Below are 24,737 nucleotides of genomic sequence, written 5' to 3' on the forward strand. Positions count from 1 at the left end.
AATATTCTTTTCCCTGTTACTTTCAGGCAAGAACTTTCTACAACAAACTAAAATCATTTTCATTTCCTTTGATTTGTACAATTTATTCAGAATACTGATTTATTTACCGTGTTTGGAAAACTTGTGTCCTTTTTTCAGAGACCTGCCCTTAGTGGTTCACAAGGTTACAAACACACGTCCAATAAAATCAAAAGACCAAAAGAAGAAAATGAAGCCAAAGAAGCAAACCATAGAATTTCCACTCAGGCGCCTAAAAAGCTATTTGTAACATAGTCCTCAGGCTAGAAGCAGGCCATAAAAACTGGCACAGATGGAACCTCACAGTTAAAAGCCTGATTAAATGTTAAATATTTTGGCCTGGCACCTAAAAGAAAGCAAACTTCATGGGGATTAGGACTCCACAGGTAGGTTCCAACACTGACAGCCAAATTATAAATTACAGCATATGCAAGTCCACGAGGGGGACTCACAGATCAGGATCCCAGTGCAGTGGGTGGCACATTATTTGTCCCATTGGGGGCTCCATGTTCATCTTCCTAATGCGTTTGTTTGTATGTATGTATGTATGTATGTATGTATGTATGTATGTATGTATGTATGTATGTATGTATGTATGTATGTATGCATCCATCCTTTGTTTGTTTGTTTGTTTGTTTGTTTGTTTATGTGTTGTAAAATTTTGTATGTTAGCCACCGTGAACCATGCTTTGGCTAGGGAGGGCGGGGTATCCAATAGAATATAAATAAACTAGCACTGTGCTGCAGACCTCAAGACACACACACACTCTCGACGTGAAATAGTAACGTAAGTGTTAAAACAGTTGTACTGGGGTTCATAAGCAACTTTGATCCCATTCATGTACGCTTGATCAATTGTGTTATCGTCACTTCCCGTGGTGAACGATCTGTATGCTTTTAAAGGTCTGGCATATAAACGTCAAAGTCTGCACCTCTTCCATTTAAATCCCTACTGAGCCTATGGTACACCACTTTCTTCTCTATGCCCAGATTCCAGCTGTCAATGCACTTCATGCATCAGATTAAGTGAACCCCGTACAGTCACCGCAACTACCAATTCTTAGAGGTGCCACAACACGCTCCCCTATTTGGAGCTTTCATGTGTGCCAAAGAAGGGTTGGAGGGCTGTCGCTTTAAGAGCAACGAGCTTCCACCCTCATCTCAGCACGTGACCAGGGCTCTCTGCGGAAGCGATGGCACCAAGGCGATCACGTGACACGTCTGGCAGCAGAGGCGCGAAGTGACAGAGCGCTTTTCTTTAGGTCAGCACATTTTGTCAGAACTTTTGTATCTCCGAAGTCAAAAGCCTCTCAAGAATGATAACAGTAAAATCAAAACAATGTAATTAACTGTTTTAAAAATACAAATAATTGTTTTAAAATACAAATAAAATATTATTTAATATTTTATTTAAAATATTAAATAAAATATTTAAATATTGGGCATATTTAAAATGTACAATATATTTTAAATACTGTATTTAAAATACAAATAACATATTATTTAACATTTTGTTTAAAATATTAAATAAAATATTTAAATATTGAACATATTTAAAATTTACAATATATTTATTTAAATATTGAACATATTTACATTTTACAACATATTTTAAAATATTGTATTTAAAATACAAATAAGAAAAAGTAGTAATAAAAGAGTTTATCCATTTTGTAATTCACATATTCCATGAACAAAAGAACATTCTAACTGGGTACTGTAAAATTACAAATCTATTCCTCTATAACTAAACAGAGCTTGTTAAAGGAAGCAAGAGTGTTGTTAAGAATGGTGGGCTCTAATCTGGAGAACTGGATGTGATTCCTCAGTCCTGCACATGAAATTTGCTGGGTGACCTTGGATCAGCCACAGTTCTCTCAGAACCCTCTTCACCCACTCAGAGGCAGCCAACACCAAACCACTGTCCAATGTCTCTTGCCTTTAAATCTTCTCAGGATCACATAAGTCAGCTGACAGAACACACGCGCGTGCGCGCACACACACACAAAGATGGTCAAAAACCAAAATACATTTAATACCTAGAGTCCGGAAGAATTCAAAAGCTTGTACAATGTGCTGGGTTAATAAAGTTGGTGTTAACAAAACACGTTTTGTTTTTGGATTTTGTTATGGACATAGCTACAAGCTTTTTTGCGAATACTAGACTTCAGGGAAAGAAACATTTCAACCGGAGAGGGGGGAAAATCTGGGAAACTTCACTGGATAATGCTACCACAATATAGCTTCTAGCGACAGTTTTTAATACACCAATTAAAAACTTTCTTCAGCATTGCTAACATAGGTATCTCTACATTTTTCTTTGGTTCTCAACCTTCATTCCATTTGGTATCTGAGAGTTATTTGATGAACTGCTGTTTGCTGCATTATCCCAGCATAACAGCAGCACAATCTGATAACACCTGGCTACGGAGACCTTAGAATCATAGCAGGAAAGCTGTATTTCTGTCCTCATCCCGTTTTATGCAGCATTCAGCCTGACAATGAGCTCTACAGAACTTGATAGTTTGCACATTCTTGCCTTATTTTGATCAGTCTTAATAAAAGGTATAACATGGATTTTTTTAAAAAAATAGAGTGTTTGTACTACCAAAAATTATAATACAAAGCTTATATGTATCCATCTTACCTAACGTATTAGAGTTTATATTTGATTAGAAAGAGGATGGCAACTGTGAAAATAACAATATGCTTGATTTTCTCTGTAGATATGCAAGGGTACTAATTAACAGCTTTTTAAAAAGTCTCAAATTATCAGACCTTTTCAGAAAAAAGGGCTGGTAGTTAATCGTTGCAGTGTTTCTGTGGCCAACAGTCTAAAATATTCAACATTTACACAATAATAAACACAATCTTCATATCAGATATTTTTGCTGATGCTTGACCATCACATGAAGAATCGGATTGGCACTTTAAAACAGTCAAAGCATTTTACACCTCACACATTTTTAATCCACACGACAGCTCTGTAAGTAGGCATCCCCATATTGTGGATGTAGAGCTAAGGCCAATTAGTACGTTCATGGCAGAGGTGATATCTGAACAGGGACTTGAAGACTTTGACCTACAATGCCACGTTAGCTTTTTTGTTATTAAAGAGTCTGACAGAGGGTAATGGATTGTTCAAAAATATTGTACAAACGGACTGACGGCAACATTTGCTTGTTTCAAGTGAAAAACAAACTTTAAAAATAAAATCCAATGTAATTACAATTTTTTACCTTAAGTAACTTTTTTTACTACTTGTCATACATTTTTATGGTCTTGTTTTTATTACAGAGAAGAATCTGAAATTTTAATTAAGCATCTCTCTGTGTTATTTAAAATAAAAATCCTCCCACAAGTAGCAAGAACTTCACAATTTATTGACTACAGGGGAGTTAAATACGATTTGTCCCATTTGGTATAGTTCTCTATAATGTGGCTTTTGAATTGGAGGGGGGAGGGGGAGAGAATAATTGGTATCATGACCTTTAGAAAGTGTAAGCTTTAATATTTTATTAAGTATTAAAATGTTTGTTAGTTTTTCCCTGCACAGTGGGGTTCTGTTGGAAAACACTGCCCTCTATAGGGAGGCAATTTATGCATAGGACAAAATGGAGAAAATTTCAGAGAGAACAGCACCCAAAGAGTTTTTTCTCACATGAGGAAGTAGAGGGTTTTCTCTCTGGAAGAACGTTTCAGACCACCTCAGGGCAACAGAAGTCTCTTTGGACAGGGACAGGACATTTTGAATAAAAATATTTTGATTGGATTCTAAGCTCACAATCAAATTATCGTCCTAACAACATGCTTCTACTCTGTATAGATGTTAAGGGCCAGCCTTCCTCAAGTACAATTTCACTGGTGGGTCTACTAGAAATCCACCTTTGGAGTAATCAAATTTCAGGATTGCCTCAGATGTTCTCAAGGCTACAGATTTCGCGACTGCCAAATGTGTTTCTCTGCTTAAGGTTTAATTAAAGATCATTCCCCAGGAATTTGAAGGAGTTATATTTGTCAACTAGCAATAAAGCACACTGTGCAAAACAATACAACAGACTCTAGAAAACTGTTGGTGGCATGCACAGTAGGAAGCCAGGATCTCTCCAAATCAGTCATCCATGTTGGAAAAATTGTATACTATGTTTTTTGGTAAAGATTTGTCAGAACTGGGAAGTAATTTGCCTTGTTCTGGTCCACAGACAATTTGAACTTTTACATCTGCAAAGCATCAGACTCCTGACAATGCAAAATATAATTGTCCATGGCTGAAGACTGGTTCAGGAAAGTAGATACTTTCTACAGTGTTTGACCTTGAGATTTATTAATGGTCATAGCAAAGGCAAGCTTTAGAGGAAACTGTCGTCTTTTAAAGGTAAATGGAAGGTCAGTATTAGTAGGCGCAAGCTCAGTTCATGGAACTTGATGAACTGGTTAATACTTTCGTGATAATCAAATTGGGTTTAACCTTGTTCCACTGCACAGACCTTGTTCTGTATTGTAGTTTCTCAGAAACATGATCCAAGCTCCAACCTTTAAGTTTAATTGATAAAGAGGCATTCCTGGTTGTGTTTGTGCATTTAAAAACTCTATTGGATCTTCCAGTCTAGGTTTTGGACTAGCTGAAGGTCCCCTGTGAGAACAGAGGAACCCAGCAGGGGATTTTCAGGTCTGGTAGCTACCTCAGGCCCGACTTGTCACCTCCAGATTAAAGAGAGGACTCAAGATCACCTACATTTCTAAAGGAGGGGTTTCCTCAGGAAGAAGAGCTGGAGTGCTCTTTTCCGTGTCCTAGGGTTGAAGCCCCAGGATTGCCATCTTTGCTAAACCGTGCTGAGGAATCTTTAAGAATATTAAAGCTACTCCAAGTCAGATTTCATATCCTTGAACTATCTGACTTTTAAAAGATCTAAAAAGGAGCTATCTAATAACTTAATGTGGCCAAGAAGTGCAAGCAGTTCTCTGTTTGGAGGAATCAGAGTTGTAAGAAGATCCATGCTTTAACTGTGAATGAATAATTTTAGAATTCTAAAAATAAAGTAAAAGGCTTCTAGCAAGAAATATTGGATTTAAAAATTATACATCTATTCCTGAATTTATTCTGTGAGAAGATAAAAGAGAAATAAATTTGTGCTGGAACTAGATCTAACTCACTGTTATGGCAAAATATTTGCAAAAAGCAAGGCTGGAGAAGATAAGATGGGTAGACAGAGGACTTGAGAAAGAGGAGGAACTTTAGAACTGTACATTGTGAAATCTGAGTTGCTCCAAGAAGAAAGGGATTCAAAAAGACAGAGTGGAAGGAAGAAAAACTTTGGCCCCATGACATAAAAACTCTGAGACAACAAGGAAATACAAAGCAGAGACAGAAAAAGACTGGGGAACTGATTTATGTTAAAGCCTTAGGAAAGGGTTGTCAGTTGAAGAAACACAGACCAGAGGTACAACATCTACGAAATTGAGAGGGGGAAAATCTGTGTGTGTGTGTGGGGGGGGGGGGTTGTATTTGTGGATTAAAGAAGATTTGGAGACAGTTTTAAATCATGGTTAATAAAAAGGAGGTAGTGAAATTGAAACTGACAACACCAAGAGATTCAGTGACACAACCCTCCTCATCTAATGCTCAAAAAGGAGGTGACCTACCCTAGCACACCTGGTACAGATGCGAAGTAAACTTCTATCTACTTTAGAGGAGGTGCATTAGAGAAAGATAACAGAGACCAACACAGCAATCTTTTAAAAAGTAGACAAGAAAACTAATAAGACTGGTGCTATCGATGCTGCAACAAAAAAGCTAACTGAGGTCTTTAAGGAGATGAAAAATAAGCTACAAGGTACAATGTCTTGAAGAAGACAATGAGAAATATCAAGATCAGTCAAAGGGAAGATTTCTTATGCTTTAGATCAATACCTGAGTGTGAGGGTGAAAATATCAAGCAACTTTTCAGTACAGAGCTAGCTCAACTAGAAAGAGTTAAAAAAGAAATAATGGAGGGTGAGACTGATAAAACCTTCCACATAAATTCTGCATATGCCAGACAAAAAAAAATTCCAAGAGATTGTCTCGTCCAGTTTAAATCCACATCTATTCAAGATCATCTTGTAGGCCCACTATGCAGAACGTGACAATTGAAGGAAAACAGATTACAATATTAAAAGAAATCCCATCCAGACTTCTAAAGAAAATAAGGGATTACAGAATCCTGGCTGAAAAAAAGAGGTATACTATTTAGATGGGAAATTCCTGAAAGGGTGTCTTTTACCTTTAAAGGTAAAAAAATTCAGCATTTTGAAAATTTTGAAAGAAGAGGGATTTCTTCGCAAATACAAAAAGGACTACATCAAGAAAATAATCATGATGGATTATAAAATTTTATCTTGGAATGTTAATGGACTCAATGGGTTGGCCAAAAGAAGGAAGATTTCTCATTTTTAAAAAAATTAGATATAGTATGTTTAGAAGAAACTCGTATGAGAAAAGAAGAGAGAAAATATTTGATGAACAAATTTTGCTGATGCTAAGAGGAGTGATGTTCTACATAAAAACAAATTTGAACCAAAATTGATATTTAAAGATGAAACAGGAAGGTTGGTGGTGGTGGAGTTCACAATTGCAGGACTTAAAACTGTTTTAGTTAGCATGTCTGTCCCAAATGAAAATACATTACTGTTTTATAAAGAAGCAGAACAAAGACTTTTAAATCTCTGTTGTGAAAATATAATATTGATGGGAGATTTTAATGGAGTAACTTCTATCCTTTTGGATAGAAAATCAGAAAGTACTACTAGAGTTATGGAAGGCAAGTTCTCTAAAAGCTTTTCTGATTTGGTTGCAAGATTTATGGAAAGGCTTAAATACGGTAGCGGTAAAGAACGTACCTTCTATTCTGAAAAACATAAATCACATTCAAGAATAGATATGGTCTGGACTAGTAATCCTTTGGGGCTAAGATGCATGCATGTCCTAAAATGTTTTCAGACCATAATGCATTGGCATTGACATGGAAAAGGAAAAGCTCTGGTTCCATTATTACCAATTACTGAAGACATTTAAAACTGACCAAAGGAATATGGATTTTGATACACAAATGACATTTGCAAGTAATGTATGTACAAATGATGAGAAACTGACTGCCAAGATGTATAAGATGTTATTGACATGGGATACGGAAGATGAGGTTGTAAAGTCTGTCATTATTAAATGGGCCAGAAATGTTGGCAGGAATACACATGTGGAGCAATGGGATGGATGGATGGATGGATGGATGGATGGATGGATGGATGGATGGATGGATGGATGGATGGATGGATGGATGGATGGATGGATGGATGGATGGATGGATGGATGGATGGATGGATCTTCTTGTTCCTAGCATTGTCCCGCTAATGCAGGGTCCGCTACTCGGATTTTTAAATGCCACTTCTCTCGATCGAGCGCAATGTCTGGTTGCAGGCATGTAACTTTCAGATACACATTGATGGTATCTTGTCATCGTTGCTTTGGCCATCCATGTAGACACTGACCAATAACATCAATGTGATAGGTGATGCTGGCGACAGTATCCAGGGCTGCTCTTTGGACATGGCCAAACCAGCACAGGAGCCTCTCTCTCATTTTTGTCTCAATGTCAAATTGTTTTTGGACCATGTCAATTTTGATGCCAAATTGTTTTCAGACCATGTTGTTGGTGATGCGGTTGAGAAGGGATACACCCAGTGTCCAGCAAGTCATACGCATTTCCATGACATGAAGTCGTTTCTCAGCCACTTTCGTTGCGGGCCAGCATTCTGACGCATACAGCACTACAGCCGGACCATATATATATATGTGTGTGTGTTTTGTGTGTGCGTGTGTTTTATGTAAAATTTCCAGATAGCAGCAGAAACCCCCCTGAAGGATTGGTTTTAAACCAGGGAACAGAACGGAGGGGGAGGAGGCAATTGTCACAGGCTTTTGTGGCACTTGGCAAAGTGGCCTTCTTTCTGCTGGGCTGATGTGGATTGGCCCTGGTTGTTTTAAAAAAGGGAAGATATAACCAAAAGACCAAGGATAGGGTAGAGTGCTCAGCCATTTGATTTTTTCCTGCAGACAGGAGGTAGTGAAATTGAAACTGACAACACCAAGAGATTCAGTGACACAACCCTCCTCAGTGTGGGTCTGTCCCCAGGCCTCTCCCACTCCCCTCATGGTGGGGCAAAGCAGAAGCTTCTCCAGCTGACTTCACCTGGCTTTGTCTACTCCCTTTGCCCTTCAGGAGTTCAATGATGATTCTGGAGCAATGTAGCCTATAATAATAGCATCACTTGGGGGGAGAAAGGGGACATAGTTCAATCAAATTGTGGATAGCAATACTGTAAATCTGTTGGCAATGGCACCCCCTCCTGTTTGTAAACAAACTGCCAGAACTGGCAGCCTTGGTTCTTCAAGTCACAAGGACTGATGGGAATTGTAGCACATTACTGTCCAGAAGGGCCTCTGATATTTTTGAGATGCTAGAAGATGGTATAAAGTTTGACAATGATCAATAGTGCTTTGGCTCCTTCTAAAACCAGCTTGTTGAGGATAGATAGTATGGCTGGAAGTCTCCAATTCCTCTATTTAAGAATGGAATAATTACAATATAATTTTTTGGCCATATTCAACTACTGGAAAAGACTCAGTCCAAGATGCAACCCAAGTAAAAATATCACAGATTTTTAATTAGACCATCTATTTTAGGGAACTGGGCAGAAAGGTACCTCAAAACATTAAGACCTGTAAAGTCATCAAGTCCTGAGGATTTAGCAAGCAGCAGGGATGGGTCAGTCTCTTAGGTGTGCGGTACACAGTAGCCCTTTATATTCAAGCTTGCTGGGGCCCAACATATTCTTCCATTCCTCAGTTTCCTTAATGACAACAGAAGGAGGTAATGCTCGGTCATGCCACTAAACTCTTCTAGACTGAACAATAATATGGATTGATGCTCTATGTTCCAGGATAAAGCCGACCTCCAAGTTGACTCCAGGGTTCCTTCAATCCTCCCACATCATAACATTCTCTTCTGGCTCATTTTCCTGCAATCTATACAATTTCCCCTTGTTTATGGTATTTTTGGAAATCCACTCCAGGCAAAGCCCCTTAGGTCTTTCACAGACGACACTGAAACAATCATATCTGACACTGGAGAGGGGGAGAGAGGGTACTCAGCCACGCACAACAGAAGCTGCTAACAACTCTCGGTCCCCTGCAGGAAAAAGGGTTGACTTTCAGCATGATTCACCCAAGAGCCTTCTTACTGCAAAAAAAAAAAAAAAATTACAGGGAGTGGGGCAAAAATGTTTCAGTATCCGATTTTATAGTTCCAGGCTCTATTTATGATGTTCAGAAATGCTGTACAGGCAAGAAAAAGGACTATATTATCGACTGCTTTTCTGCTCCAATTGCAGAGCTACCTCAAGCAGCAAAATGGCACATGCTCTTGCATGCGCACCCAAAAAGTAAAAGTACTTCTGGCAGACTTCAGTCCTATGACTTGTGTCGGAGCCAAGAAAGCCAGAACTTCTCATTAAGTAAAAGCAAAAGACTAAACCCCAGAGGCAACAGAACCCAGAGTTCACATGTACTTCCCATTTTCCATCTAAGCCACTAAAAAGAATCCTCCAGACATAACATTTATTTTAAGTAAAATGACAGTAAAGTAACCAGTAATTTGGTGGAGACTGGAAATTACAAAAAATGTTCCATTTCTGTGCAATCTAGCATGGTTTGAACTTTAGTTTAGAGCTGATTTTTCCGGATCTGGGAATTAGATAGTTAATGTGCCACTGAAGAGAAACTCCACAAAGCATCAAAATATTTATCAGAACTGCTTCAAGACAAGACCTGAATATTGAAAATGCAAGATTAATCGTTCCAAATCGTGTGCTGTATGCACTGCAATGTCACAAGAGATGCTAAGGCTTGCTTTGAAAAACTAAGCAGCCAAGTTAGTTGGATGCATCACAAACTCCACGCCTGTTGGACGTCCCATGCAGCTTTGAACCCTTTGCCAATATATACCAATACATGTCCACTGGCAGCAGTCCAAGAAAAGAAATAGGGATTCCTTGGGATAATTTGAGCTACAGATGAGGGATTCAGGAGAATCCCTGAAGCATCACCATTGCCAAACTATGGAATCATATTGAGAGTGGACACTGTAATGAAGAGGAGGGTGTGATGCCAGAAAACAACATCAATTGGGATGAAATTTTACCACAGTTTCAAGGATGCCACCAGCCCATTGTCCTGGGAGCTGACAGAGATAAAAATACATACCTTTTGGGGGGAAAGAATAAAATGCAATTTCAAATTTTATTGCATGCACCTACAGTCAAGAGTCTGGGAAACATTATACTATATAATCTTGAGACCAGGAGTAGAGTTGTGAAGGCCTATAAAAAAAATTGGAAAACCTGTAGAGGAAAAAACCTCATTCCCCCCAGCCCGAGGACTTCTCCTCCTTTATTCCAATATATTTTTTTCAAAAAAAATTGAGGGAGCACTGGAAAAATACCTCTACAAAATATTTCTTGTCTTTTAGTATGAGTACAATACTTCTTAAGGGAACGTTTTTGAACACTCAAAATATATAGCATGTTTAAATATAATTTTGAAAATAATATATTATTAAAGAGCTCAAATTAGTTCAATAGGCAAATATGCTTGGAGTCTACTAATTAAGACTCCACAAGAGAGTTTCTGTCTAAATAATGCACCTTTTGTTTACTACAAAATGATTTCTACCTTCAGCTTTTTTCTCCTCTCAGAAAATAAAGATTTGCTGCTTGCAACTTTGCTTAACAAAGAAATTTATATTTTCTAATTCCATAAATATTCCATTTTATGTTAAATCAGTAAAACCAAGTTGTTTAGGCTAGAAAGCAGTTTAGGCTTGACAGGAAAGCAAGTACTGCATATATTTCAATTCAAATTTTCTGGAAATTTTACATCTCTAGCAAGAAGGGACATATGCAATATATGCTCTCTACAAGCATTGCTTACATGTTTTAAGTTGAGTCTCAATAATCACGAAGACTAGAAGCAGATGTTTCCAGAAATTCACATTCTGTGCCACTATTGCCTCAACATTTCACCTGACCGTTTGTTTGTATTATCTCACAAAAGATTAACTGCGCTGAATCCTGGAATGCAGAAATCCACAGGGAAAAAACACTTGCACAAAGAAATATACTGTACCAATTCAGTACAATTTCAGTTATAGACCTAAGCAGACCTGAGTAGACCTGCTCTCTCACCACCACCCCTTCAAGAATCTCATTTCCTATCTAAGTTGATAGCACCACCACCTTATTTTAGAAGGGCATACCTCCAAACCTCTGTACCGATATGTGAAAGTCCTTACTTTTGGTGCATAGACTCACATGAAGGAGCCAGAGAAATCAGATCTGAAATCAGTTCCTCCTACTTGGGAGAGCAATAACCTCTGGGGTGACTCTTAGGTCAGCATATTAAGCAAGCAGAACAGACATATGAAAGGAAGGCTACATTCTGCCCCCAACTGATAAATCCATCAATTTACAGATTCTTCAAGTGGTGACACAAGGTTACACAAAAAAAGGCACAACTTCATAGGAATCTCATCATGTGATCTGGCAACACTTCATCTTGAGTTTATCAAAGTTATGAGACATATTTAACCTATGAAACTCAATGCCACAATAATTACCACCACCATAGGAAGAGTATTTTTAGGTTCATTCATGGTCATTAGTTAAAATCAAAAGTGTGACTTTCACATTCAGAGAAAGTATACCACTCACTATGAGGGGTTGGGAATTAAGAACAAGAGGCTGAGTATTACTCATCTTGTTTTGTTTATGAGCTTCTGTGACACAGAGGTGGCTACTGCTGACAGACAGACTTCTGGATCAACACTAGGACAAAAAAGGTTGAATCTGTAGTTTGTTGTTTTCTGACTCTTTAAGCATTCTTTCAAGGGAGTGAAAAATCCCTTGAAACAATGCTTAAAGAGTGAGAAAATAGTGAACTAGACATTCCCCCCTTCCCCAAGATTTTGAACAAAGAAAGAAAAACAAAGAATCCACCCCCCAGACAATCCCCCTAATACTTACCTTCAGGAGACACCCCTGATGACACCTCCCAAATCTGGTGAGGTCTGGTTCAGGAGGTTCAATGTTATGGACCCTTAAAGGGGTAGCTCCCATCTCGTATAAGCTCTCATTGAAAACAATGGGGGATGGAGGAACCCCACCCTTTAGGGGTCCATAACCTTGCTCCCCCCCCCAAACTAAACATCACCAAACCTGGGTGGTATCATCAGGAGAGTCTCCTGAAGATACCCTGAAATCTTGGTGCCGCTAGCTTTAAAAATGTGCCCCCTACATGCTAAAAACCAAAAATACAAAAAAAATACAAAAAAATCAAACAGACCCGAATTATTCCGGATACCCAAATATATTTGCATATACCGAATATGAAATTCAGCTTATTCGGGCACACACATAATTTTACACCCGAATAAAGCCGAATCCGAATTTTACTGTTCTCTCACCCAGTCACCCATTATGGAGTCTCAAAACTGATCTTTCTGTGGTCTCATTGTTTGCTCTACCCTATTGGAGGAATAATCCAGATATTCTTGATGTTTGTTTGTCATTTCAGATCCGTACCCTCAAAGAATGCTTCATGGCATGCTCATTTAGATGCCCATGAAGCTCCCAGATCCAGGGCTGCATGCCCCTGCAGAGATGCTGTCTTCTTCCCACAGTGCCAAAGACACATCAACATGCCTGAAATGTAGCAGTGGCACTTTAAATTACTTTGCTCCTTTACAAACCTAGTACCTTAATCCCCTTTCCCGGCAGCTGCACCTTTTCTTCAAAGTTAAGCCAGGAGGAAGTCAGTCTGCCTGTTTCACAAGGGAAAAGTTTCTTCTGGGCCAGAAATGTCACCTTCTGAATATCCAGGAAGTTCAGCACTCCGTAGCATGCAAAGGCTATAACCCTGCCTGGCTGCCTACAGCTTTTATACCCTTCATTTCTCCCTCTATTGTCCTGTCGCTCCTAGTTCCTGCTTCCTTGCTCCTACTCCTCAGCAGGCCCTTTCTCTCAAAAAGGCTTTTACCCCAGAGGAGACCTCTGCTCCAAATACTAGTTGGCCTTCCTCCTGCCTGCTCTTACAGACCCAACTAGCTTTCCTTGGCTCTGCAAATGAACTGCTGCCTTCCTTAGGGCTATGTCCCTGCTCTACCCCTTCTCCCCCAGGGTTAGGGCGCCCAGGGCTGTGACAATGCCAAACAGTTCTATTCTTAGCCATGTTTTCCACCCACTTGGCTGGGACAACAACCACCAAGTTCAGAGGGCAACTTAAAGCAAATATGACTGGAACATGCTTGAAGCCATGGTGACAGAAAACACAAGAAGGGAGCACACTCACGTTTAAGTAGAACTGAAGAAAGGGATCTTAAAGAGAAACTTAAGTTTCAGAAAGTACTGAAAACATTGCAGTGACTAACTCCTGTTGACACATGAGCAGCATCTGCCTCCTCCTTGTTTGGCCTTAGGGAAAATTATCTGTAGCCCTGAGCTGGAGCAAGTACATGTGCATCCAGGTAACTGCCAGTTATCAAATGAACACACCTGAGGCACAGATGCACTTGGTTCATTTCATCTCGGCCACAGAGAGTTCAGCAAAAGATCAGCAGCCCTGGAGATTGTGACCGTCATGCACCTGCCGTAGGACACGCCTAAGAATAGTGAATGTTTCTGTGCTTTATGGTTTGAAGCGTTGCTCGTTCTTAGCCCTCCCAACTGGGTGGGATATAAACATAAACAAATACCCAGATCTGTATTACAATGCTACACAAAAAGGACACAGGTAACATACCCCAAACATCTGCCGGAGGTCAGGATCCCGAAAGCGGAAGGGAATATTGGAGACGTGCAGCCGCTTTGGAGTAGATTTGCTCTCAGTATTCTCACTGCTCTGTGTCTGTGACTGCTGGCCATCCGTCTGTGCTCCTCCTTCTGTCTGCTGCAATATTTTTTAAAAGGTAAAGAGAAGATCAGAAACAAATCCATTTAATATTCAGCTCTACCAGCCCATGCCTCAGGTGTCTGTGCCATTCTTATTCACCTGGTGGCTGAGCACTTTCGAGTTAGGCTGACAAAAAACAGCCAAGTCTAACAACAATCTTTTGTTCTCTTCCTTCCCTCTCCAGCACCATCTTTTTTCTGAACAAACAGTAACAAGATCTCTATAGAACTCAGTATTAGGCGACCAACTACACGCAGAGTAAGGTAAAGTGCGGAATCAAACTAATACAGGTAAAAGAAAGCATGTGACTGTGCCAATAATATTTATTGCAAAACAAGTGGCTAATTTTTTACTTCTAAACTGACCATTTGTTGAGACATTACATCAGCCTGTGTCAGCTCACATATATTCATGTCATTAATCGTTTCCCAGTTTCTTAAATTCTGACACTGGTTACTGTCTTTTAGCTTAAAACATGTCAACATTAAAAGTTACCATTGTCACATCAGAACAGGTTTCCCACCAGTAATTTTTATTGTCCAAATGTTCATATGTGGATAACCGGTATGTCCCTCCACAGAAGCAACTCTGAAATGTTCACGAAGTCTAGCCAAGGACTTGACATGCAAATCCCCTCCCACAAGAGAGCCCCACCATATGTACTGAGAAGATGGGCACATGCCTTCTTAATCCGTTCCTTAAGAATGCCATAAGTTGCTCCTGCATGTGCCTAAAGACAAGATCCAGCAGGGGGGGGGGGGGGGGAGGTTATGCGGTGACATAGAAGACCACTTACAGAATAGCAGCAAAAGGTTAAATACTTTGCAGTCTCCACGCAGTGACATAGAGCAATGACCAGGATTAAGGACCTAACCTAAGGCAGTTGTGCATTCCACCAGGAGAAAAGGGATTTTCGAACAGCCTGGCTAAATGCTGAACCAGCTCCTTCGGGGGAGGGTGGTATAGAAATTAAAAATCAAATCCAATCCAAACCAACATCAACAATATAATTGGAAATGAAAACTGATGTGGCAACCCAAATGGTTGCTCTGCATAGATGTGGAAGTGGTACTTCTTTGAGAAAGTCAACAGATGAAAATACAGTTCTGGTACAATAAGTCCAAACTTGTTGAGGAAAAGGCTGGCTAGCTAACTGGTAACTAGAAAGGTGAAAGCAGTGTTTACTCACTTGGATAAGTGCTGGATAGAAACAGTTCTGGATTTTAAGCAGAGTTCATGTCCTTGCCTCAACCATGAAAATCTTTGGATAATTTAGGCCCACTGTTGGATCCAGTAGCAAAACGAAATTTTTCTGCCTCCTCCCCTCCTGCACTGATCTCCACAAAGAGCTGTTTTGGGGGCAGGGGTGGGGGATATATAGGGTAGCCAGAGGGATGACATGACAGGGGCCTACCGTGAAATATTGCTTATTTTAGTCTGGATCCAGACCCTTGTCTACCTATCAAGGCTACTGGCAGGAGGGCATCCTAAACTCCTTGGAAAAAAGGTGGGATAGTGACATACTAAAGAAATATGAAAAGTCCATGTTTATTACCATCTCTTATTTGGACAGTACCTAACTTAAAAATAGGTGAAAGGGTGCAGATCAGACACAATAAGACTTGATCTCTTATAGAAAAGACTTGATCTCTTATCAAGTCCACATATTAAAAATTCTGTCCACAGAAACAGCAAGAGAGTATTTTTAATGTAATTTAGCTAAGCACATGAGACAGGTGAGGTGAACTAGGGATTATCCAAAAGCAATGAAAGAAGGGTGTCTCAAGAAGTAGAAAAGATCTCTTGTCAGACACTCCCTCTCTTCCAGATATGACCTTGGATTTCAATAGTTCTACAGAACAAACAAAAGCGTATTAAAGGCAACTGCTAGCAAAGCAATGTGCTGAACAAAGCAAGTGCAGCTTTCAGCTTTTGCTTCAATCAAGCCATGAGTGCGACACAAGCTCTGCCTGAGCATCTTTAGCCACAGAATGCAAAACAAGACACCCTAACAGCTGGGACAAACTAATTTCATTCAACCAAGAATCAATTTCAACCAGCCCCAAATATCAGACACACACAAGCAGAATGACAAAGGTCCACCTGATCGCATCACAAAGATACTATTTACAGCTGCTTCCACTTCACTCCTCACTACACTGACAAAATTATCTCCAAACAAATGGATGGCGCATCCTGAGGGGAGAATCAATGTGGCTGGCTTGTGATTAAATCACACCATGCTGTTTGGCAGTTTTATTTTTATGACTTCGTCAGAGCCCTCTACTCCCCAGGGCTAAACTGTCCAAGGAGAAGGACAGAACCCATGATGTATCTCATCCATCATCCCGGTAGACAATGACTAGGGAAGAGCCTCTCCCCAAACAACTCTCAAATATCATTTAACGCCCATGGTCCAAGGGACTGCTCTTCAAATTGTTTTTTATTCACAGTCTGGAGCACTGCTAATGCAAATTTCCAAATTCTGAGCTTCTTAGAACAGATGGTGAAATTGGCAAATCATCATAGCCCTCCAGATGGCCACAGACATTCTGCCCATCATTCTCACTCTTGGTCACAAACAGTGCAGGCACAAACAGTGCAGACAGAGTGGAGAAAATGGGAACGTGTCTAAACTGGTGGTACTCAAAGAATGTAACAGTCCTTTCTAGGGTTGCCAGAAATATGCCAGCTACTTTCAGACTTTTTTCAATGAACACCTTTTATTGCATTAGGTGTCAGAGAACCATTTTACCACTAACCAATCCTGATGGCTAAAACTTGGGAGGAACTGGAAAAAAACTTTTATCCTTTGAGACAAAATTGCTTCTCCGAGACTCACTTTTCAGGACCTAAAGAATCCCATGGGTCCACACTGCCAGACCTCCTTGTCTTGCAGTCAAAGTTTCTTTGTTACAACTCTTCTGCAGGAATGTAGCTCTAGAAGCATTAATCCAATGGAAACATAAGCTTCTGAACAGATCTTAGAACCTTAAATTTGTCTTCAGTAAAACTGAAATGTTTCTACAGTGATTCGTACACCGTTGTGCTATTTACAGACAGTACGGCTGTCTAACGAAAATGAAGCTTCCACCAGTGGTGATGTTGACAGCAGGATTTTCATTGAAATGTCATTTATTTAAAGGATGGATGCTTTGAAATGGGGAAAATGGAAGTACATATTTTCAGATTCATTCCTCAGAACATATTCTAAAGAATTAATCCAATACAGAATAATGGTTCTAAAAGGTACTTTTCACTTCTGACTTCTAAGGCCCTAAGGGTGAAGTCAAAAGATTAAAAATCACATTGCAGTTGCCAGGATGCAATTTACTTTGAGTGGTCACTATGCTACTATAAAATATCAGCTATCACAAAACTGCCTTATTGCAAAACAGAATTCTACCTCTATATCTTAATTTCATTTTAGCAATATACTCTAGGTAACAGATTAATATAATGGGCCCTGTCATCCAATCTACTTTGAAGATGGTTTACATGGTGGCCGAAGAAAACCACCTTGAGTGTGACTGATGAATTTGTGTATTTCAGAAAACAACTCATCTTCCCCTACTGAATCTCAGCTTCTTCAGGCTAGCTTTCTGTCAGTGCCTCATTATGAGATGCTGTTCTTTCTTCTCCCAGAATAAAACTAGTCATACTATACTTTGCAATGAGATAAATTGTTCTCAGAATAAATCTGAAAAGCGGCTTACTTCAAGTATTTTCTCTGGTTGTAATAATTGCATTCTCTGTGAGGACTGCACCTCATGGAGGCCAACTGCTCGCCTATTCTTCTGGATATGGTTATTCCAAAATGGAATCCACGTGTCAATCACAACTCCTACTGGGAAAGGGTTTTGGCAACTTACATGCCATATTAGAGAATGGTGCTCAGTAGAACCACAGGTGGCATGTCAAAGAGCCACATCTGGCTCTTGAGCCACTGAAGGAGTACTATTGTTCTTATAGCAGCCAATCAGATGAATCTGGAAAAAAATACAACTTGAACGTGGTATCCAACATTAAAAGCTTGTTTCAGGACCTGGTATTTAGAAGCATACTTCCTCTGACCATTGAGATTCCATCTTTTTATAACTTATAATTCTATCCTCCATCAATCTGTCCAATCCATTCAAAAATCCAGGCATACTAAGTTAGTGACCCTGGATGTACAAGTTCATTTTGCATGTTCTAATCCAGCTGCCAGTTATTTTTACTGGAAGAAAGGATGATCCAAGGGCTCTAAGACACAGAATCCCCAGCACCTGACCCCTGCAGAACATTCTCCCAAGGTCCATCTGTTTCTAAGCCTTCAAAGAAAGTTAACTGCAGATTTTCAAAATCTTCTCGGCAACAAATTTACTTTTTTCCCTTGGACTACAAATTTATTTCGACTACAAATCAACTTTTTTAAATTAAAGAGATGCACACTGAAAAGTGACAATTTTGCATTCAGAAAACAGTCTGTCTGAACCTACCGAGCAAACAGAAACCACAACTCAAAAGTTGGAGCTAAAGAACAGACACCTCACCAAGATAAGAAGCGACAACACAGGAAAAACCTGTACGGAATCCTCTCTTTGAAAATATAATTAAAAAACCCAAACCACTCCTATTCTGGTTCCTAGCAAATAATTCTGCAGCGCATTTAACACAAACCCTCTCCATGATCTCAGTTTTTGACTTTTTTTTTGCCTAGGGCACTACACCCAAAAACTCCGGCTCAACAGAACTTCCATAAAGTATGCCAAAATGGTCTATCAACACAAACAATGTGCTTATAGCGCATACACTGCACACATTTGGGTCTACTGATCACTGTATGTTGTCTTTCTTTTTACATTTGTATTTGCCCCTTCCCAGCATTCAGCCCACATTCTGTCTGTTCAATTCATGGGCATATTGGGCTATATATAGCCTGGAAGTTCTTTGCTTCTTAGTAAAAAAAAGTTTTTGTATCTCCTATGCCCATGGTGGCGAACCTATGGCACTCCAGATGTCCGTGAACATCTGGAGAGCCATAGGTTCGCCACCACTGTCCTATGCAAACAAGCTTCACTTATAATGCTGGCAGGGAAGTGAACAGATATGTACTTGTAAGTAGAAATGCTGCTTGGACAAAACCAGAGTCCACTTTTGGAGTGTCAAGAAAGCTAAAATACGAAGCTGGTGCTATTGTCTTTATTTTCTGTAAACATTCAGAGGGTCTTCAAACTGAAGAGGCCTTCATCATCAAAGGTTAGATCCTCTATAAGAGCTTTACCTTCTGGCAGCAGTGGAGTAGATTTGACCCATGCCTGTAGTCTGAGAGAAACCATGTCAGCCACAGCAAAGTTTGCACTATGACAAGCAGTATTTAACTATTACTTCACAAGATGAAATGCTTTTTACTGGAGCACACAGGCAAGAATTTTCTTGTTTGCTGCTAATGCTAAAGAGAAAAATCAGTTTTAAAAGTATTGATAACTAGCCATGCACACTTTACAGTTAGAAATCAGCATGATCAGGGCTAAGGTTGAGTAAAGCTTTCTTCCCATCTTCCCCTTCGGGGATGGGGTGGTATAGAAGCCCAAACAATAAATAAAACAATAAAATAGATCTAATTCTCAGCACCCCAATCTTCTGATGCTTAAATTTGTAGACCAGTATCATGCAAACTCAAAATATACTGTTCTAAGAATGTGGGGGAATACTCAGATATGCCAAAAGATCCTGAAACTAAAAAGGAGTGTTTAAAAGCCCCAAACAGAGAACTGTTGATGGCACAAGTGAAGAGAACGGTTCTCCTGGAACAGGCAGGTGCACAAGGAGGAGGAGGAGGGTAGGGGAAGAGGTGCAGGACCAGCCATACACTCCCTGTCTCATGAAGTTACTACACTGTAAGTCACATTGGAGGTAGGCAGGAGAAGGATCAGCAGGCATTACTGCTGCCCCCCCCCCCCCAAGACTCTGGCACTAGAGGCAGGCGGGGGTGGAGATGCAGGATCCATTGCCTACCGCCCTACCCGAAGCTGCCAAGGTAGTAGCAGTGGCACTCCCGTTTGTAAGGAGAATGAGGGTCAAAAGCACTCTCTGTTGCCTTCTGTAATTGTTGTGACAGAGTCGTGGGCAGGCAAGGGAGTAGGGAGCACCACCACCCCATTGCCTGAGGCATCCAGCTGGGGAAGCCACTATGGAAGCACTATGGTGACCCATGCAACTAGACTGGCTTGCAATTGACCAGCATGGGTACCTGAAGGATGTGTTAGTTTTTTTTCCAGAGATATCTTCACTATCAGAGTTGCAAGTCAGACGAAAGAGCAGAAATGAACAGTTGTATTCTTTTTCCCAGTTGGCATGATGCGCTCCTCACTGGTAAACTAGTTTCCCAACTCTCCCCTCCAACCAGAATCTTTGATAATTTAATTGACTTCTAAATTCCTCAAGAAAAGAAAAACTGCATTCTTGCTTTAGAGCACTGAAAAATAATACACCACATGATTGTTCTGGAAACGCAAGCATATTTCTAGAGCGCTGATTGCTCTAGAAATATACTTGCATCGCCAGCAGAACCATTTACTATGCTTTTATTCATCACCATCAGGCAGGAGTGCAGAATTTATACCTTTCCTCATCTCCTACTTCCTTCTGATGCCTGATATACTTTATGACCCAAAAGTTATTATGAATGCAAGTGTTGGCAAGATGCCTACAGCAAGACGGGTACAGGGGCATTTCTAATGCCCTACCAATTATGTACTGGTATCACAGACAGTCCAGACTTAAGATGGATACCAATCTTAGTACATGGACTTTGATACCAAGAGGGGTGTGCCTGACACATGCTTCCCCCCTCCCAACTCAGGATGCGTAAAAGCAAACAATGCCTTACCTGAAGGCTCAGCCCCTCAAATCTGGTTAACAGCAGCGCAGCCTTGAGTAGGCACAACTGTTTTTACCCTCACAAAGAACTTGTAAATGCCCCACACCCTCACTCTATCAACAAACCAGCTAGATTGCCTGAACCCTTTCTCCCAAACATAAATTTAATCTCAAACATTCTGTCCAAATATTAAAGAGCCATCAACTTTCTGAAGTTTCTTTGTTTCAATAGTCCAGCCTCATCCAGATGTGGAATGCCCCTGGTCTTAATTTCATTGGGAAATCCCAGGTCTTATTCTAATCACGCCTTTTCGCATAGCATTGTTCAGGCATGGGAACAGAACTTTGCTTTGTTTCTGGTAAATCACCCCTCTTATAGCCAGAAAGTTAACTTTTCCTATAACTAGATCTCCCAAACAAGGGCAAATAGCCCTTGGATTTTGTCCTATTGTGCCCAAAATCGTTTCCCTATGAACAGAGCTGGTTAACTTGGACTTCTTCTAGATCAGTCAATATCACACCCCCACCCCCAGCACCTTCTTCTATTCCATCTGTTGATCACCCCTCTTTACATTCTAGGTTCCTCAAAACTCTGTGTGTGTTTTTGCAACTGGCACATTTACTTTTATTTTAAATCCTTTAATAAATGTGTAAACCTTCTATTTAATTCTGCTTTTTGGGTGGATTTCTAAAGGGAGCGACTTCTGTATAAAACTGGTGAAGATCCCACCCGACCTCTTGCAATACACGTCTGTCCCTAGTTAATTACCCAGTCAAATGGGAAACAGAACAGACTAATTCAGGTAACACAGGAACCAAGAATTGGAAGACAAATCAACTCTAAACATACACAATGCAACACACACACACACACACACACATATTTATCACTACAATCTTTCACTACAGCTAAATTTCAGTCTGCTATTGATATGAAGGCTGTTTCACATGTTACCTTTATTTTCACCTCTACAGCACAGTCACATCATAACAGACATATTTAAAATGAGTGGAAGGCAAAAAAGGCAAAGTCAGTAAACTTGGCACATTCCTGTTAGATAATGATTCTATCATATATCATAACTCCCTCACACAGTTTGACCAGCATTTTTTAATTGAAAAATAAATCTAGAATTAAGTGAAATCTATTTAGTGAATCTATTAAGTGAAAAAAATCTAGAATGTATCTCAGTTTGTATCTCAGAATGTATCTCTAGAAATCTAGAACTGTACATGTCAGGAATGACATAGGCAGTCTGAAGACAAGACAAGGTATGTAGCTGAGTAAGTAAAAATTAAATGTTAGCCTACTACTAACTTTTGCTTTTAGAAGGCAAAACAACATGGCAGAGCACTATTGATGCCTTTGGAGAAAAAGAATGAAACACAGATGACAGAGTTGGATCAGGTGTTTTCAGGACACCCGCACAATTCATAATCCTAAGAAACCTACAGGAGTCTATTTCAAATACCGCTGTCATCCACCTCAGTCCTTGCCAGCTCCTGTACTCCTGAGATAATATCTGTCAAATTACAGGGACACACATAAATCAGCCTAATTGAGGAGTTTCAATCACAGGCAGCTGAAGGTGGAGAATTATTAAGGGGAAAATTATCCACATAATAGACTGAAACAGTTGAGAACAGAAAACAAGAGATTTCCGCGGCAAGATTTCCTTGAACTTCTCTGAGGTCAATAGCTCAATTCGGATGTGACAAAAAACTACCTTCGAATCATGGTTTGGAGACTGGAAAAGTACCTGGGGCTTGCATGGACCTGATTCCTATCTGCTGTTTGTTAAAACCATAGTTAATCAGTATCATAGTTTGCTGTGATGTTCCAATCAAAGCTAAATATAATTAACACCGTGTTTACCTAACATTGGGGAAAGTCATCAATCCCTAGTAAAGGATATTCTTGGATAAGCTAAAATATTTGTTTTGCACAGTAGGACTGACTCTCCTTTAAATTCTACGTATCCAAGGAACATACAGAAACAAACTATTACTGGTAGATTTATAATGAAATAGGAATTTGACATAAAAGGTGGCTATTGATACACGAATACTATTGGTGATGTATGTAAAAAAGATGATGGTACGTGGTGATTTTGTATAAGACATGCATCTAATATTCTAAATTAAGGCAGGTATGGTATGCGGAAAAAAAGGAATTAAGATAAACTGCATTCTGCCCAATTCCCCAATATGGACAGAACTTCCTTTAGTTATGTGTGAGGATGACAGAGAAAGTATAAGGGAAAGAGTGTTGCACTTAAAACAGGTGATGCAGAAAAACACCGTAGCACCACCTGGCTCTTCAATATTGCTGGTATGTGAACTGCCATTAAAATATATATTCCATGTCTGAACTACAAGGATGTATAAACACAGAAGAAAGGATCGAGTGTTCTCTATTGAAATATACAAAACTCGGCAACAATGTCAGTTTGGGGCCGATGTGTGTTTCTGGATGCTTGTCAGGGGGGCATGATGAATATCTTTGCGAAAGCTTTAAGACCACCGATACATGACTTGTGGTAATACCAAGTTATGGGGAATGTGAAAACCATTTTGAGAGGATTTCTTGATGAGGAATTTAAAATTTTATCCAAGGATTTCAAGTTTCAAGTAGCAGGTGCAAAAGGATACCAACGATACCTTTTGTGATGAAAAAAAAGATACAGTTACTGGTTAGTAAATGTTTGGGCAGGTTTTTTAAAATGTTGGAGTCAAACTCTACAGCTAGTGCCAGTCTTTACAAATAGCACAACTGAAGGCAGAACAACATATTCATCAGAGACCCAAGTTTCCTGTGTCTGCTGAACATGTAGTTCCACACAGAGAGCAAACGACTGGCACAAATACAGAAGTTACAGTTGCATGGTGACAGTGTTACAAAAGGAACATGCAGACTTTTTCTGTTTAGTGTCCTTTAGCTATCAGGAATAAAGATGGCAAGCTTCTGGAAAGTCTGAAGTTACGGGCAGGAAGAAACGCCCTTCCATGAATTTTCCAGAAACAAATAAAATTTTGGAGGAAAATACTTTCTCATTGAACCTAAAAAAAATTGTTTACTGCTTTAACCAAACAAAACACATTTTATAACATAAAATTATACTAGCTGGCATATTTGTAAAACCTAAAGGGTATAAAAGCTTCTTCAGTTTACTATAAGAAAAACTGGTGATCTACCAAATACTACAGAGATAAACAGCTCTACAAGCTACCCTCAGGGCACTTTTGCACATACAGAATAATGCACTTTCAGTGTACTTTAGTGATTGTTTGCAAGTGGACGTTGGTATTACTCACAGTAAAATCCAGCTGTAAAGTGCGCTGAAAGTGGATTGAAAGTGCATTATTCTGCATGTGCGAAAGTGCCCCCAGTTACCTTATTTTTGCCATTTGAGAAGGAGCCGGAGAAGTTAAAAATAGATAACACAAATTTTGCAGTAAGCAAAAGGAATTGTATTTGGACAGAAACAGTTTCATATAGTCACAACCAAACAGTACACATATCTACAATATACACAAAAAATGTTATCTATTTTGGGGTGCTGTGTGTTTTCCGGGCAGTATGGCCGTGTTCTAGCAGCATTCTTTCCTGATGTTTCGCCTGCATCTGTGGCTGGCATCTTCAAAGGATCTGATGCCAGCCACAGATGCAGGCGAAACGTCAGGAGAGAATGCTGCTAGAACACAGCCATACAGCCCGGAAACCACACAGCACCCCAGTGATTCCAGCCGTGAAAGCCTTTGACAATACGTTATCTATTTTGTTACATAAAATCTTCATGCTATACATTCTGAGGGA

At 39.7% G+C, this 24,737-nt stretch overlaps 1 protein-coding gene across 1 annotated transcript in view; it reads right to left on the bottom strand.

The window, feature by feature from the left end:
- LOC125435337 (RNA binding protein fox-1 homolog 2) overlaps positions 1 to 24,737 on the bottom strand; it is a 94,607-nt gene that overhangs the window by 44,609 nt on the left and 25,261 nt on the right. Inside the window, exon 2 of the mRNA XM_048501527.1 lies at positions 13,907 to 14,053. Coding sequence (XP_048357484.1) covers positions 13,907 to 14,053 — 147 coding nt within the window. The remainder of the gene's footprint in view (positions 1 to 13,906; positions 14,054 to 24,737) is intronic.

This window comes from Sphaerodactylus townsendi, linkage group LG06 (assembly GCF_021028975.2).
Source record: "Sphaerodactylus townsendi isolate TG3544 linkage group LG06, MPM_Stown_v2.3, whole genome shotgun sequence".
In the NCBI taxonomy this organism is placed as follows: Eukaryota; Metazoa; Chordata; class Lepidosauria; order Squamata; family Sphaerodactylidae; genus Sphaerodactylus; species Sphaerodactylus townsendi.